Source organism: Prinia subflava, chromosome 1, assembly GCF_021018805.1.
Source record: "Prinia subflava isolate CZ2003 ecotype Zambia chromosome 1, Cam_Psub_1.2, whole genome shotgun sequence".
NCBI lineage: Eukaryota > Metazoa > Chordata > Aves > Passeriformes > Cisticolidae > Prinia > Prinia subflava.
The window spans coordinates 22,643,112-22,661,725 of NC_086247.1; the positions used below are offsets into that span (position 1 = coordinate 22,643,112).

The 18,614-nt window shown below is 38.0% G+C and overlaps 1 protein-coding gene across 1 annotated transcript in view; it reads right to left on the reverse strand.

Moving 5' to 3' along the window:
* The window catches only part of CPQ (carboxypeptidase Q), a 149,539-nt gene that overhangs the window by 20,416 nt on the left and 110,509 nt on the right, over positions 1–18,614 (reverse strand). Inside the window, exon 7 of the mRNA XM_063390573.1 lies at positions 8,462–8,663. Within this exon, the coding sequence (XP_063246643.1) occupies positions 8,462–8,663 (202 nt within the window). The remainder of the gene's footprint in view (positions 1–8,461; positions 8,664–18,614) is intronic.

Consider the following 18,614-nt stretch of genomic DNA (forward strand, 5'->3'; position numbering starts at 1 on the left):
GTGTATGCTGGAGGGCAGAGCTGCTGTTCAGGGAGCTCAAAAACTGGAAGTGGCCTGACATGGGCTTCAGAAAATTTGTCCAAGACAAAACCAAAGTCCTGTATTGGAAGAGGACAACCCATGGTCACAGAACTGGTGGGAGGTACACTAGGAGTTCTGTAGAATAGGAGCTGCTGTGCAAGAGGCACCAGTGGCAATGAGGAAATGTAGGGGCCTCTTTGGAAATAGGGCAGCCAACAGGTCCAAGGAAGTGATGTTTTCTAAGTATTAAACTGTTTGTGAGTCCAGAACAAAAAAGGTGTGAATAAACTGGCCAGAGGAGACATAATAATCTTGACTGGATGATCAGCTTGTTCTCATCATTCTTTATCACTCCAATATAGCAATTACATCAGCTGTGTTCTGCTGTAATTTTAAACTTGACTCCAAACCAACGGAAACTCTAAATAGTTGAGGATGAAGCAAGCCCTGAAGAATCCTATTAGAAACACTCATCATATGACTTCATACAGGAAAATACTTGGAGAGATGCAAGCCAGACCTTAATACATTTAACCTCTGTCCCTCACATCAAGAGCAGTATACATGTGGTCTTCCTGGAATGCTACTGAATGCTTTATTTTTATTCAGCTTTTAATACTGATGCCATTACAATTTGTTTTCCAGGAACGAAATCTATGAAACCACAGATATTTCTGCTGCTGTTCCTAACAACCATTCTAGATCATTACACATTTGGTGAGAAATCTCACAACATTTCCATACTATCAATGTGTCTTATTTTTCACACAGTCAAATTTCTAAAGGTAAATAAATAAATAAAGTGTGGAGAGAATCTTATTTTACCTCCTCACTTTTTCCATTGGCAAACATCTCCAAAATCCTTACAGAACTCTGACTAAACTTTTTTATTATTATTTTTTTCTTTCTGTTTACTTCATTATTTGCATAACCTTCACTGAAGCCAAGGACAGTTTTAGGAATAAGGTTTGACTAACTTGTACTTCCGAAATGCCTATTTAACATGTTAACACTGAGCTCTTTTTGGCAATGTAGAATGCTTATTTTTTTAGGATCAACAAATGACAAATACTTCCATCTGAAAAAGAATATTCCCACCCACAGAAATAGAATTCAGCTTTCCTAAGCAGCAAACAATAGAGAATTAAGATGTCTCTCAGAGGCACAGCCAGAATAAAAACAACCACACCCCAAATCTAAATGAGATCCTCAGTTGGATATTTTCAGTGTTTCTTTTCTGAGACAAAGTATGTTCTGCTGCTAAAAAGGTGGGCTGTAGAAGCAAACTTATTGATGTTTTTTGAGATGTTCAGGAATTGCATATGCTTCCAGGAAGAACCTATTTATTAAAAGGGTCATTTACACCAATCCATCTCATGTAAGTTTTAGAAGAGTAAGGATATAAAAGGAAAGAAGAAATATAACCTTACTGATATTCAAATAAAGACGACTGACAAAAAAAGAGAAGAAAGTCCACTAGCCAAAAAGTGCAAGAACCATTAGAATTTATGATTTTATTTTAAACACCCCAATTTAAATTTTCATTACTAGATTAATGAGCTTAAATAATACCAGTATAGGGTTGAAAGCACTGGAACAGTTTTACTTCTAGGATCCTAAAAGCCAATCAGAATGTCAGTATTTCAAATTAATTTACTGTAATATTAGTATAAGATTATTTTAAAGCTGTCTTGCCTAAATTTATTGAAAAACAAATTTTAAGAGCTATGGAATACCAGCTACTTAAGCAGTGTGCTGTAATTCCTTACTTATGACAACCAAGAAAACTTTGCCAAATAAAATGCATCACAGATACTGAAGAGAATATCTAGAAATAAAATAAGAAATTTGGCAACGTGTTCTGAAGTTCAGCAATGTATGCCAGTGTTGTGCAAATATTTTTAGTTTCACAGTTCAAATTTCCTCTGGGATCAGCAAGTTAGTGATAGTTTTATTTTTGTAACTGTAATTAGGATTATCTAAATGTTGTGCAAATCAAACACAAGAGTTTATGATATTCAAAAATCTAGTCTGAAATGGATGAGGCTTAAAAGAGAAAGAAGCATTGTAATATTACAAGCATAACGAAAATGCTTGTAATATTTACTGGCAGATTCACAGATATTTTAAAGCCAGCAAATCCCATTACCATCACACCTTCTGAGTACCACATGGCACAGAATTTCATGTTGTAACTACTGCATCAAGCCAATCCCTCCTGCTTGAATTATCCCGTACTTTTTGAACGACACCTAAGTCTTCTTTATAACATTCAAAATGACAGAGAATTCACCAAGTTTGCAAGGTTTTTCTACAGCTGGCTAACCTTATTGGAAGAAGGGGTTTGCTTTCATCCAGTTTGAGTTTGTTTAGACTCAAATAGTCTGAATTGCTAATGAGAAATATAATACAAAAGCCCTCTTAAAACTACCAGGAAAATATGCATTCAGGCACTGTGCCTAATTGCCCAACTCCATCCCTCTCTCCAACAGTATTATCCCAGATGCATTTTTGCATGGTTTGTGTCTAGTCCACGTAAAACAAAAAAATCCTTGCAAATCTGATACTTCCTGTTAGTTATTAGAAGTAGACAATAGTCCATTGTGCCAAAACAATGCTAGCCCAAGCAGAGCAAAGGTGGAAGGACTTATATGTAAAGTATTGTCAAATTTTTCTGATAGTTTAATAGCACAACTTACAAAAAAAATCATAAGTTACAGACTATTCCTTTCATTAAATGATTAGTCTCAAACACTTTATTTACTTTATTAAAATCAGAGAAGGTCATATGAAGGCTAATCTAAGTGATACTGTGTTAAACTATGAGCCTTTTAAGGAATTCACATTCATAAAAAGTTGCAACATATTAAAGTTATTTAATTACTCCAGAGTAATTTCTAATTTCAAAAGCCCATTTTATTAGAACAATGATAAATTAGAGAATAGATGAAATATTTTACAGATTAATACACACAGTTCTTTCTGCAATCAAGATTTTAAATGGGTCTAATAGCCTTAGCACTTACAGTAGGTTCCTAAAGTGCCAAGCAATTATAATTGTTCTCTTAGCATACTGGTTTAATTTAATACCACCCAAGTTGCAAAAGATTTGGCTTTTGCAGTGGAACACAGTCATTCACCATTTTTCCTTTATGAATGATAAAATAATATATTTAAAAGGAAAGGAATGCCCTGGAAAAAGCAATACCATATTGCTAATTATCAGACAACAATTCTGGTATATCTCAGACTTATTGAAATCAAGACTGAGGTAAGACATGCATGTTCACCATAAGCCCTTTACCCAATGTCGCCCTGGTTTTGAAGACTTTTCTAAGCCTTCTGTATTGTTCTTAATATTGGAGTCAGAAATTTTACTTTATCACATTTTGTACTATAAACAATGACCATGTTTTGCTAACTGTCTTTCGTGGTTTACATATTTTAGGTGGGAGGAGAAAGTTTATTGACAGTTGGCTTGACCAATGTGGTTTGAGACGTAGAATTCCATCCTCCAATCCACAGCTGCCATGAGAAATGTATAAAATTGAGTTTTGTAAATAAACTTGCCCCTTTTTCCTGCTTTGCTCACCAGCGTGTCCTTGTGCAGTTCTTTTCATGTCACCTGTGACAACCCCTCTTTCCCACACAAAAATAGTAGCTGGTGTTGGCACTGTGCTCATCAGATCTCCAGAGCAGTGGGAATTCAGCAAATATAAAAAATGTAGCACCTAGGAGAAACTAAAACTATCTAAGTACTTACAATACTATCTGTAAAGTTCAGTTCTATGAGTAGTATTCAGGAGTTTTGTCCAGCTTTTTGCTTCATGAGGAGACTGCCCTGAGTTTGTCACATTGTCAGATACCTGGAGGCCTACATGTGATTCCCTGTGCTAAACATCTCAAATCACAAGTGACACAAATGCTACACAGTAAAGTGAAGAAGTTCAATGCCTACTGTTCAGAGATTGTTTTCCTTTCCCTCATCTTGTAGGAAGGTTTTTGGCAGGTGCAACAGCCCTTACCCCTGCAGCATCAAGTGCAAAGCTTTTCAGCATTGGCTTATGAAGCCCTAGACTGTACATCTGATACTTCTTCTGGTTTTGTTGTTTTGGAAACAAAAAGAAGGTTAGAAACTGGATCCAAAGAGCCTGCCCAAGACTGTGGGCAGTACAAAACAGGTAATCTGATGGGCAGCGTTTCAAGCAGTGGAGTATCACTTCCAAACAGTGACACAGCCAAGAATGAACAGAGGTTATTCACCTATAATTTGGGAAAGAGAGTTTGGTCACTTCTTCATGTCCAGCTGGCAACCTCAAGTCAAGGGGTTTTCCTGGTTCACTAATTTCTCAGACATTCCTCCCTGGCTGACACTGAGCAGAGGAGTAGGCTTGGCACCAGCGTGCCAGCAGGCTTGCACTTGAGTTCTGGTGCTACAGGGATGATGAGGACAGGGGTAAGAGAGGGCAGCATACTACAGAAAAGGGGTAGATTTAACCTCTTATATAATATGAAAGGAAATAATCCGAGCCAAAATCCGGTGTCTCAGGCCAAAATACAGCATATTTTAGATGAAGGTAATAAAAAAGCACTATGAAAATGTAAAAATGAGAGAAGTTACATATTATAGTATTTGCCACATCTAAATGACTAATAGATTGGGTTAGCAATGAATTTTAGATTTCTGAAGAAACATTAAAATTAAAATTAGATGAACTATTGGTTTATTAATTTCTTCAAAAACAATTCTTCCTTTTATGCAGTGTAACAAAAAATCACGTCACTGTGGAGACAGAGAAACTCAAACAACAATTGAGATTCAAAATGACATTGTAAAAGGAGCTTCACCTTTAGGCCACTGATTGATTTTTAAAAGAGGAATCAAAACATGAATTTGGGGAGTTGTTTGAGATGTCCTGGGTCAGCTTGATCTCAAATACAGTTTAGTTTCTAACAGACAAGTGTTCCCATCATAAGCACTGCTGCAACAGATAACCACCCTGACAAGCAGAAAGGAGCATCCTTGGACCAGTCTTCCTGGCAATAATGTGTCACAACAGCCATTCCTGTGCAAAAATACAAAAGCACCTGTTTTTGTCTCCTCAAACACCTAAAGCTGAACTAATGCTTACTGGATTGCATAATATAAATACAACACTTTATCCCCTCTTCTCAGATTCTGAAGGCTTGCAGGGAAGGCTGATCCAGACCCAGGGCTGTTACCTTAGGAACTGCTCTAACTCACATTTGAAGTATTTTGGTCATCATCAGGTATCTGTGATCATCAGATACTTCACTTTTAAAACAAGAATATCCTAGCACTGTTTTAGCAGGGCTTGCTTAATAATTTTTAACCCTTTCAGACACTGAAGAAACATCTTGAGAAAAAGTATGTTAACAAACCAAATAAATAAAGCCAACCAACCTACCTTCCCACCTATATTTGCAAATTCTAGCCAAACTTAGTTTGGGATTTAGTGTTGCAAAGGAACAGCTTTATGTGTCACTATCTGGATACATACATAATGAAATAAAATATGAATTGAACACTTTAAAAGAAAGATTAGGAAGATAATTGCATAATTATTAAATGACCAGTCTTAGAATCAATGGTCACCTCAAACTGTAAAACCACATCATAAAATACAACTCCACAAACCTCCTGTTTCCTCTGATTTATGCTTCACGAAAAAGCAAAGCAAATGTTATACAAATATTTTCAGTAGCTGAAAACTGGCTATCAGTACAAAACCACAGCTATAGACATTCCTCACTGCTGGGCTGAACTGTTCTCAAAACGATCCAGTGTAAAGGCCTCTGACAAATATTTCTAATATTCTGCAGTCACAAAGAACCAGAGTGCTGTGTTTGGTGCAGATCACCTTGCTTGTGCTTTAGAGGTATTATTTAGGCTTCAGTCTGTGGTTTGCTAAGGACTCTGAACTCATGGCCTCTCTCATCCTAAAATCTCAGAAAAATCACTGCTGTTTAGTAGCATTGCATTGCATGTCCATTAAAAATAAACATGCTCAAAATAGCAGAGATTAAGATGCTACAGTCTCTTTGCCTACAGCTCTGAAAAACACATGTAGTGTTTCCCTCTGTGGATCTTTCAGACCAAAAGAAGTAGAAGGAAAAGAATATTAATAGCATCTCATAAGGTGAATCCTGGAATCTATTTCACACTGAAAAGGGGAAAATTCAAGAGAAATTATGTCAGAAACCATTATTATTGTTCAAGGAGTACACCATTATTTTCTCTCACTGTTGCAGAAACAAAGCCTCCAAATATATTTTCAAGAAAATATTTAAGTAAAATTGATGAAGTGTCAACACTTGACTGCTTGTTTAATTTGAATGAAATTATAAAAGCTGTTACAGAGTGTTCAATTTGTTTCAATGTTATTATATACCATAAAGGCTCATTCAAGCAAAGAGAATTCTGCAGACAAGGCATAAAGATTAGAAGATGTCTTAGACTTCTCCCTGGAACAGCATGAAATACAACCTAAAGCAGCCAAAATTCTTCTAGTGGAGCTAATTTCTTCTCACTGGGGCTTGATGAAGAAAAGAATCAGTGTTTCTTTATGCTGCAAGAACACTTTGCTATTTGCTTAGCAGGAAGTTAAATGAACCAAAGCTACAGACAGAAAAAAAATCCACCATCAATTAATGTGACAAATTCTTAATAGGAAAACAAATCAGATTTATTTAAAAACTGAGGTCTTGATTTTGGCGTATTCATTTTTCCCAAAGTTGAGTTTATATTCCTAAAGTTTATGTTTTTCATAGTTTATGCTTTCTGAGGAGTACAGATGTCCATGGAAGAGGACTTTTCCCTGCATTGCTCCTGCTGAGTAGCCCAAAGACTAATCAAGAGGACCACGGCAAGCTGTAGCTGCTTATGCTCCAGGTGCACCACAGCTGATGAGAAGTGGTGTGCAAGAGCTCAATACCCACTGCCATCACAAGCACCACTTGCATTATCAACTGAAAATAAGGCATTTGAATGTTAATTTTTTCTCTCTTCTTCCATAATCTGTGACATTCAGATGGGAAGCACAAGCCCCTCAGGGCCCCCTGGAATGCTCCCAGCACCCTACCTAGGAAATAATTCTGATTCCCTTGCATTTTCTAAACCTAGGCTGAGTGGTGAGTTCTTATATTCCACCTACAGATACACTGGTCTGAAATTGTGGACCAGACATCTTTTCACAGGCACCTGCAAGCTGTGGAGGATGAAGCATGGCCCCAGCCTCTCAGTAGTGCTTACAGTCTCTCAAATCAAGTCAGCACACCATTGTCACAGCTGCATGACACTGTGCTGAACCGATTCCACTTCATCCAGAGAGCAGGACAGAAGCTGAAGATGAATCCCTAACTGTTTAATAATATCCATTCATCCATACTTCTTGCTCAGTATAGATATTTTTGTTTCAAAATTAGACATCCACACATTTATCAAAGCAGTCAACTTTATGGTATCTGTGTACATCCTAAGTGAGTGAGAAGCAAGGGGTTCTGACAATAAATAAGAATAATATATTCCATGATTCACTCTCTTCCAGAAGGTAAAAAACAGCAGTTAATAAAATATTAAAAGATTCTAAGCATATAGTAGCAAGTAGTAAAACTAGCATGAAAAATGTGCTGGCCAACTTCAGCCATAAAACACAGGAGAGAAAGAACCTTAAAATTTAAAACTGATCATAACTTTTTTAATATCACTGTTATGAAACTTTTCTTTCTACTATAATTCAAATGGAAATTCACTAAGGCTTCACCCAGGCTGGCCTCCAGCTGGGATTCTTGTGGTCTGAAAGCCTCTGCTAGTGTGGGGGTCTCCTGCATGGGGGTGCTGCCAGTGTTGGATCTCTTGCACAGTTCACAAGTTTCTTTGCCAGCAAGCTGCTTCTCACTTGAATACCAGATACAACCCTTGAAACAAACCCCTAAACGACTTCAAACTTTTCAGAATTTTACCCCTTTATCACACCTTAATGACTCACAGCTTTTTAAATGTCACATCTCAAAAACATTGTTTCTCCAGCGTATAAAACAGAGAGAAAAAGCCCTGAGTTTCAAAGTAAAAATAATAATAATAATTAAAAAAATATTTCTTCTGTATTGGAGAATTCCCCTCTGCCTTGGTTTACTATTTATAAACCACCAGTCTGGGATTAATTATTATAAATCCCTAAAGCTGAAAAGAGGATTTTAGGCATTTTATTCTACATATAATCTATACCATTATTAAACTGCAGCTCAAATGCACCTTATGTCCTATTTCTGTTGGTCACCTTTTGACATTTATGCATTTTACCTACGGTAAATTTTACTCCAAAAGAATTTCTCAGCACTTTGAAAACACGAGACCACCCATGTGAGGTGGCAGAGGTCAGCAGGAGCAGTGTCCCCTGCCAAGCCCCAGGACACTCACCAGGCACTCCATCTCTCATCCAGTAAGCAATGTCCGTTCCATCGGCAGTGTCGTAAACATCCGTGACGTTGATGGGCTGCAGCAGAGTCATGACCTCTTTCACGATGTCCCGGGCCTCAGCACTGCCAGCAAAACCCAGTCCAGATGGCTTGAAGGTGCCCTCATCAGACTCCATAACAATATCAAAGTTGGAGATATTTTCCTAAACATGTAAGAAAAGAAGGTATTGTGCTGCGGTTGTTATTTTAGCTGCTGTCACGTGCTGGATTCCAGGTGTCATTGTGAGCATACCACAACAAATGTGTTTTCAGAAGCAGAGAAATGCTTCCTGTGCAAATGTGTACATAAGCATAAATGAAGGGACCTATCTTTCTATATGAAATGGATGAAACAGTTCCAGTTATGTTCTGAGGCACCAATATTTTGTAGGACCCACAACATGACTGCTCCCATGTGTGCTGCTCCCAAATACTTGCTTTCAGACTTCTGAAGTGCCACCTTGTCTTAGGTTATGTAACAAAAAAAAAAGGTGTATTCTATTTCATCTGTAGGAAGCAGTTGGGAGATGGATTTTTTTTCGTTATCTCTTGTAACTCCAGGGGGAGGAGGGTAGGTGCCTTCTGATAATAGACCATCTCTTAAAACCAGGTGGGGCAGTGTTTCTTATCTCTTTCATCAACTTTGTCCACCCTCCAGGGGAATATCTTCTGTTAATGGTCCATTGAGGCTCACCAATGACACAACACATTACATCATGGCATTGTGAGATGCACCACCCAGTGGGGAGGAGCCAACCATTCCCTACCCAGATAGAAATGGGGACACAGGGACCCCAGGCATCCTCTTTTCCACTGGAATCTCAGAGGAAGACAGGACTCATCTCACCGCCACTACAGGATCATCTCTACTCCAACAGAACCACATCTGTCACTCCAGGAGGACTTACTTGGATTGCTTCCAACACCCTGATCAACAGGGTGTCGAGTTGTATTCCTGACTCCATCAGGGTTTTCTAGGACTTTTGTTTGTTTGCTTGCTTGTGTTTTTTCTTTTTTTTTTTTTTCTATTACTGCATTTGCATTTTTAATATTCCTAGTAAGAACTGTTACTCCTATTCCCATATTTTTGCCTGCAAGCTCCTGTTTGCAAAACTGTAATAATTTGGAAGGAGGGGGTTTTACATTCTCCATTCCAAGGGAAACTCCCCTTTTCCCTGACAGATATCTGTCTTTCCAAACCAAGACACACCTAGAGAGGTAAGCCATCTCCACCATATTGCAGTTTTCATTTGCAGCTGTCCCTTTCTTCTCAGACCTGAGACTCTGAAATTCTGTTGCAGTGGAGAGGGTATGCAGTGCTGTGGCTTTAAAATCAGAGGCATTCAAAGCCTTCATAGTCTATGAGGAACAGTCTATTTAAAAGTCAGCTGCTGCCTGTTCAGAAACACATTATTTTCAATATGCCATATAGTCAATTCTGATATCAGCTGGAGGATTGAAATGCCAAGGTTTTCCCCCAGACCCGAAGGAAAAGTATCTATTTTAAGGAAAATTTGTGCTTCCAAGGAAAATTCTCCCAGGAAACATGAAAGGTAAGTTTTAGTGTACAAGTAGCATAATAACATTTGCTTTTAGTGTGTACTTGGAAGAATCTTTTAAGCTAAAAGAACAAAAATTAGCAATTTATTTACTTACCATATTTGCTTAGATTGCTCAGTTACAAAGGTATAATTAGAATGAAATACATAGGGATTTTACACAAATGAATTTTTTTCTCCAATTTTTTTGGAGAAGCACATAATTTTTTAAAATAGTTTAGGGTCATGTCAGGCAGAAAAAGGCTATACTTCAGATGTCTTGAATGTGACTAAGAGAACTTACTGGAGGTTTTACTCCTATGCCCAGATCTCATGCCTGAATTTTATGGCTACCATACGGTTATTTATCACTAGAAAATCATTACAAAGGGTATGGGACAGCAGTAACTAACAGATCCATGTCATTACCAGCATATATAAGCCTACAATTCAGTAAATAATTATTTTACATTTTTCTGTATATAAACCCAAATATGTACTACAGTTGGCTGTGAAAAATTCTCGTAAGTTTTCAGATGTCCTTTACAGAATTTGCCAAGAACTGTTTAACACTTTCCCAAAAGCTATTTCTTTTGAGTGAAACAATTCTAACAGAGCAGTGCTATTTACTTTTAACATAGAAATATATCCAGTAGTTTAAAAATCAATATAAAATCTTTGCATGATAAAGAAACTGTAAATGTTGTAATACCTTAAGATAACCAGTTTATTCACCCATTTAACTACTGGAAATAAAAGTGCAAATAACCAATCTTGTCACCTCACTGGCAATCACCATTTTCAGACAGTGAAAAACATCTTCAGTTTGCAAAAGATTAAATGTAAATAATTAGGCTACATATGGTTTTAGGCCTATCATCAAAAGCTGTCCTGAGGTCATGAGCCTCAAAATGAATCATGATTCACAGACTGTCTGAATACAGTGGGAGAGAAGCAGGCCAAGAAAAGCACACTGCAGGCTAAAAGGGCCCAGTGATACTCCAATGTCACAGATACAATAGAAAGAATGTCTCAAAATGTAAATCTTGTTTATCATATGCCCAAGGAGGAAGACTTAGTAAAGACAACACACATTCAGTGTGCTGTTGAATTGCCAATGAAAGCTAACTTAAGTACAGTGAGCCCTACATAAATATGATGCTATAGTACCCAGCTTCTTTGGTTGAATTTAGAAAGCAGGACTTCTGTCCATTTTTAGAGCAGCTGAAAAGAGGAGAAGCAATAAGGCCAGGAGAAGGTAAGTCAAGTTCAGGTAAGTGAAGTGAGGAGAAGAGTGAACATGGGAACAACATGGACGCCTAAAAGAAATCTCACTTATCACTCAAAACAACAGAATCCTTAAGTTCAAGAACTTCATTAACTGCTACTATTGCAGAATTTTTGTGCTCTTCAGTTGTGTTTTCTCACGTAAATGTTTCCATGTGTTTTAATATGAAACTGAGTAAACAAACCACCCACAATACATTACACCATATCGTTCTGTAGGAAAGCTATTCAGTTCTGAGAACATGTGTGAGAGGCATGAAAACAGAACACCCTAGGGAGAGAAACTGACTTCACTGGGGAACAAAAAAGAAACAGGTCACAGCTACTTGAAATACCATGTGTCCTTGAGGAAGCTTTTTCCCTATTTGGTCCACTAGAAGATAGGATTACGTATAAAACTACTCACCATCAAATTTGAAAGCTGCATTCTTAAAAAATGTTAGATTGGTTTCCATATTCCCATTTTTGTACATCTACATTGGCATTTCTATTTTCACAGAGAGAAACACATGCTGTAAAACATGCATAGAATACACTGCTTAAAAATAGGATGATGCTTTGTCATAATTTGCCATCTATGCAGTAATAACTGCCACTAACAAAGTCAGGTGAGACCATACATTTGCCTTGATTAATTCAAAGGAACAAACCAGAAACATTTTAAAAAATAACTGCAGGCCCAGCTGTTCCCTTCAGTCATTCTCCCAGTGAATGTACCATTTAAATAAGCATTTTAAAGTCAGTATCTAATTTTTTTCAGAAAGTAATCTCATCTGCTGCATCCTGATATTGTGCCACTTCTCTTGGTATGTACCAGAAAGTTAAAACTTCTTTGTGTAGCCTGCTGCCTAATTCTCTGAACATCAAAATAGACTTTTATCCTTTGCCTTCTTATGACTTGGTCACAGAGGAGGTCAACTCTCGTTATTATGTCATCTTTAGCTCTTCAATTGAATTTTTAAATGAAACATTACAATAAATAGTGCATGGGAAAATTGGCTTTCTATAGATTGCAATTTTCATTGAATACACAATTAGGCACAATCCTTACCAATACTTCTCCTATTTTCAATTCTTAAATTTCAATTCCTTTTATTTCTGTTTTCTCTATAAACAATCTATTTTTTGTCTCTGCTAAGCAAAACTATAAGTACTTGTCATCTCTAAGGCAAAAACCTGATAACATGAAATCACAGAATCACAGAATGGGTAAGGCTGAAAGGAACCACAGTGGATCATCTGGTCCAACCTCCCTGCTCAAGCAGGGCCATCCTAGAGCACAGGGCACAGGATTGTGTCCAGATGTTTCTCAAATATCTCCAGTGAGGGAGATATTGGAGAAACATCCTCTCTAGGCAATCTGTTCCACTGCACCTGCACAAGTGAAGTTCTTCCCCATGTTCAGGTGGAGTTTCCTGTGCATCAGTTTCTGCCTGTTGCCTCTTGTGCTATTGCTTGGCACCACTGGGAAGAACCTGGCTCCATCCTCTTGACACCCTCCCTTCAGATATTGATAGACATTGATGAGATCCTCTCTCAGTTGTCTTCTCACCTTATCATCTTTTCACCCTCTGTTGGACCTGATCCAGGAGTTCCACATCTCTCTTGTACTGAGGAGCCCAGAGCTGGATGCTGTGCTCCAGCTGTGGCCTCCCCAGGTCTGCACAGAGGGGCAGGATCACCTCCCTGGACCTGCTGCCAGTGCTCATCCTAGTGTACCCCAGGATATCTTTGGCCTTCTTGGCCCCGAGGGCGCACTGCTGGCTCATGGACAGCTCATTGTCTATCAGGTCCCTCAGGTCCTTCTGTGTAGAGCTGTTTTCCGGCAGGTCAGCCCCATCCTGTACTGGTCCATGCAGTTGTTCCTCCCCAGATGCAGGACTTTGCATTCACCTTTCTTGAATTTCAGATGGTTCTTCTCTGCCCATCTCTGCACTCTGTCAGGGTCCTTCTGAAGGGCTGCACAGCACTCTGAGGGATCAGCCACTCCTCCCAGCTTTGTGTTGTCAGGGAATTTGTTGAGGAGGCCTCTGCCCCTTCACCCAAGTTTTTGAGAAAAAGTTAAACAATGCTGGGACCAGTACTGAACCTTGGGGGACACCACCAGTGACAGGCTTACAACCAGACCCTGTGCCACTGATTACTGTCCCACCCTCTGGGGGTCTGTCATTTAGCCTGTAATTACAGTAAAATCTTTCCACTGAGAAAACAGATCCTTGTAGTATATGACTGGTACTTCTGTTGGTAGGAAACACCTTCCTTCTAGGATAGCCACTGGCAATCCCAAGCACGTATACCTTACAGTAGCTACTTATTCAGTCAAAATCCCAGTTCTTAATTCTTACCAGATGTTAAACTAGACTGCAACATCTCATGACTAATCCAATGAGTAACTGATGGCAATCCCTCTTACCCAGCTAAAGCAGGGACATACCTGAAAGTTTAATACAGGGAACAATTATTCTAAAAGCCTTCAGTACTCTGGGGCTGTTTAAAATTGAGTATTACTTGTCCATCAGCTCATTTACTGCTTTTCTTTTTTGTTTCACTGAGAAGAATCACCACTTTACAGGAAAAATACTTAAATCTGTAATGACAAAGCGCTGTCCTTGACTAATGGTTCATTTGTTCCAGTGATAAAGGACATCAGTTAATCTGACATTGTATTTTCACCTTTCTATTATTGATTTACACTTAACTGTAAGAAACAACAACTTGTATTCCAGTATTTGTCCCAGAGCAGTGGGGTAATAAGTATAGCATGGCAACAATGTTGTAGAGCTCAGGGGGAAGTGATGGTAAAGCCACTTGTAGTACAAAAAAAGGTTTAAATCAACAGCCAGCTTTGTTAGGTTGGCAACTAAGACTACAGGAAAGACAAGAAAAAATACCAGAGACACCTAAGTGCATGTGACAGCTAGAAAAGAAAAAAAACCAACAAAACAAAACCCGATTCTCTAAGTATTCAATAACATGTAAACACCATGTATTGTAATTTTGAGTTGCTGTTTAGTATGAAGATAATTTAACGAAGCAAAACAGCATAAATTGAAACTAGAGAAAAAACACCACAACAGCTGTTAGGAAGCAGAGATGTGCCAGCATCAAGGTGTAATAACCAACCACAAGCGGGACCATACCATTTACACTCTTTTTGAATGAAGACAGGGAAAATCGGGAACACTGTGAGTTATTCCCTTTTGTACGTTATCCCACCATTATATGGGAGAAAGCCAATTTAAAGCTGAAGATTAGCACAATTTTTGCTAGACGACAAGGTATGAAAAAGGCTCGTCCTTTTGTTACAAGATAAAATATTCTTCTGCCATTCTTTATGGGAAAGCAGTATGTAAAAAAGTCTACAGGTATAGGCGTTTGTTCTGTAGGACAGTTACAAGTTCTGACCTCTGAGAAGCCAATGACAAAAGTCCCAGCAACTTCAACAGCCCTGGAGCAATTTGGTCACGTACTTATTATACTTTACTCAGTGAAAACACACTACTGCCATGTCTTGCCTTGTACAACACTGCGACTGTTTCCTCTATGATGATTTGCCAGCACTCACAGAGATGGCCAATTCAGTACTCTTAAGTTCCCTGGGATGACAGACAAGAAAAAGCACACAGCCCTGAACATGGCAGCAGGTTAAGTAAGGTATGCCTGAAGTCTTCTCTTGGGAGGCTTTTTCTTTGACAAAGGGGCATATCAAAGAGAAGTGCTCTTCCTGGAAAACGTTCCATAACTTTAGACCTTCTACTGCTCAAATACAAAGGTATCAAAACAATGTCTATGGCTCTGAATGACCATCCCACCACTGTCCTTTTTTGACAGGATTTGGGTTTTCACTAGAAAATAGGCAGCAAGCCAAAATTGTGGTTGACATCTTTCCAACAAAGATGCTGTTTAGTCTTTCAGGAAGCTATCGAGTATTTCTGTAACATTCAACAAATGATAAATGAAAAAAAAAATGCGACACCTTAGAAATTATCACAGCACAAACATAGTTTTCTACACAGCTGCAGGGAGTTTCAATAGAGGGAAACCAACTTTTTTACAATTGAATATCCCAATGGACCAAGGACCATGGTGGATGGGTGAATCTGCCTGAAGCATGCACTGGAAGCAGTGATCCTCAGAAAATGTCTCTACCAGATTCAACGAGCAGCTCTGCTATTGGCTTGAGAGAAAGAAAGATGCATAGAGAAGAGTTTCTCTAACACTAGACATGTATGAATTTTATCTACATGGAATGAAGACTAGACATCCAGGAGACATGCAGTTGTGACTGATTTGGGATCTTCCATCCTTCAGGCAGTGTAAGTTTATTAACTTGGGTTTGTGTTTTAGCAAAATCTGTATCTCTCTGCATCTTTCACAAGAAAGTGTATTCCTAGATACTAAGAATTAGGAATTCCTACAGACCTAGAACTGGTGTAAAAGATAATTCTGTACCTATGCTATCTTTACTGTGCTTAATACAATCAGCTACTGCCTGTTGTGATACTGGAGAACACTCTGTGATTACTTTCTTTCTGTAGTTTTGCAAATGGACATTTCACTCTTTCCGCATTTCTTTTCCTTTGCAATGAAAGGAATCAACAGGACATCAGTGACCTAAAAAGACAGCAGTAATTTTACATAATTTTTGATTACAGAGAGTATTGCCTGAGGAAAGTCAACACATTTTGCTGGGATAAAAGAATCCGCTATTAAGTCCTTTATATGTTTGGTTCAAATAAGACACAAATCCATGTTTTACATTTCACCAGAGTACTTGGTATCTCAGGGTATAGTCTTCTGAAAACTATGGTTTTGAGGAGACAATATTTTCTGGAGAAGAATCATTTCATCTATCCTTTCACCTGAAAGTGACAAGATACTTTTTTGATATTTGCTTCTTAGAGAAAGCAACTCATTAGCAAATCACAGTCGAAATCTTACGTGAGCATCAACAAAGAGTACTTAAACTAGCATGAAAGAAATGCTAGCATTTCAGAAAGTCCTCTCTTCATGCAGACACAGTTCAAGCAAAATATAAGATCTTGGTAATAAATACAAAAAAGAAACTATTGTAAACACTAGTGTTAGATATTTTTTTAATGTAGTTAAACCTTTACTAAAAAGTTAAAATACTGTATGGTATTTGCACCCAAAATTGAGGTAAGTACTGTAAATATCATTAAGATTAGAATACCAGCATGCAGAAATACTGAGAATGCCTTCTGTAATGGGGTTTGAATTGAATTCATAACATATTAATGTCTCAAATAATCAAGTAACAACCAAGTTACTAAAGTATATTTGAATATGGCCTAGGATCTCTTAGTCTTCTAATTACAAAATGTATTTGCTTTCCCAAGAGATTGTACACAATACTTCTATTCCAAAATAAATATTATCAGTCATTCATGGTCCCTTAATTCAGCTGGGTAAATAACTGTAACCTTATTTCATGGTACACAGACCTTTCACAGAATCTAGTCCAAAGCAATGAAAAGGAGGACAGACACTTCATTACATTTCTTTCTCCTTTCATGAAGACAGCGTAAGAGTAAACACACAAAAAACTTAACTCTGGCTGAGGGCACTCAAGTATCATTGGTAAAGGTTGTAGCAGAATCTGTACTGAAGAGTTGCATCACGAGGCTTTCTAGAACTATGTTCCTCTAGTTCTTCAATTTGACTCATATAAGGAAGTAGTGCTGCAATGTCCCACAGTTCTGAAGTTATTTACTGTCCTGTCTGTACATAAGAGCTCTACTCAGCAAATGAGTAGCACAACACTAAGCACAGGAAGAAGACTTCAGACAAAGTGTCAAACTCCAAGCTATCTGATTTGCACTTAAATCCTTTAATTTCACTGCTGTTTATCAAGATGAGGACCTTTAATGTTAAGGAAAATGAACTTTTTTTCTAGTCTGAGATTAAATCTAATTATTGGCTAAAAGCAGTGAGCAGTTCAACAGGTATCTCCTTTGGAAGCAAAGCTGCTGGTAATTCCCCTGAGAGGCTTCTACTCCATGGCCAAAACCAAGCAGGTGCTCTGTGATGTCCTGGTGGGTGGCAGATACCCTTGCATTAATGGAGGCACTGAAACTGCTGGAATATACAAGGCTTTCACCTCTTGGAAATGGCTTAGGAAAATTGCGCTAAGAAAACAATGGACAAGGACCATGTGATGCTCTCCAGAAAAGTATTTGATAAACTGAAAGCATGGTTGTGTGAGTAAAGTCTGTGTCTGAGCTTCACCTGACTACAGTTGGGCAAATATGCTTTTCCGAAGCACATATTTACTGGATGCTATCAGAAACAGGAGACAGCACTAGCTTTTGATCAACAAATATAGCAGCTCTTGCATTCTCATAAAGCTCTGAACAGCTAATATACCCTATCACTAGCTTTAATAATCAGAAATTATAATACTGGGATTTAGGGAAAAACTTGAGTGTTATAAATAATGCTATTACACAGGGATACGTGTTAATTATGGCACCACGGTACAACCACTATGCTGCTATCTCAGTTATTTCTGCAGTAACTTATCCACTTTCTAGCAGTGACAACCTACAATGATGGATGAGGAAGAAGGGCCTGAACTTAAATTGAAAGAAATAATAAATAAGTGACAAAAATAAGAGCATCTGTACTTGTCCAGTACTATATTGTCTTAATTTCTTCTCCTTGCCACATTTCCACTGACATGAGGAGATAATTTACAATGTCAAGGAAATCCATGTCTGCCTGTGCTGAATTACTGCATTCATATTTCTACTTGTTTGTAGCGAACTAAACTCATAAGTCCAGCTATGTAGATGAGTCATACAGGCTGTCTTTCATTTCACAAGGCATCTTTAAATACCATTCTTACTTAACTTGTACTCATTACCATCAGCAAGCAATGTGTGTGCCATACTATCCTAATTGGCAGAAATTTGAGCAAGTAAATCATTAAAAGGTTAAGTTATTTTTCATGCTAAATTTAATGTACAGTATTAATCAACTTTATTTCATTATTATGAGTAATGCAACGTCCTATAGTCAAATCGATTTATAATTATGCCAGATCACATGGCAGGGGGGAAACAAGAACAACAAACAACAGACGGATGTAATTTCTGTTTAAATTCTCCATGTAAATTGCAAACTGTTAAGTCAGACAGGGCTTTCTTTGCAGAGCACAACATCCAGATGGAATCTCACCAGCAGAGCAAGAACTGAGACACATTTGTCTCAACTTTTTTAAAAGCAAAGTAACCAAATATCTTGCAAACAACACCCAGCCCACTTTAG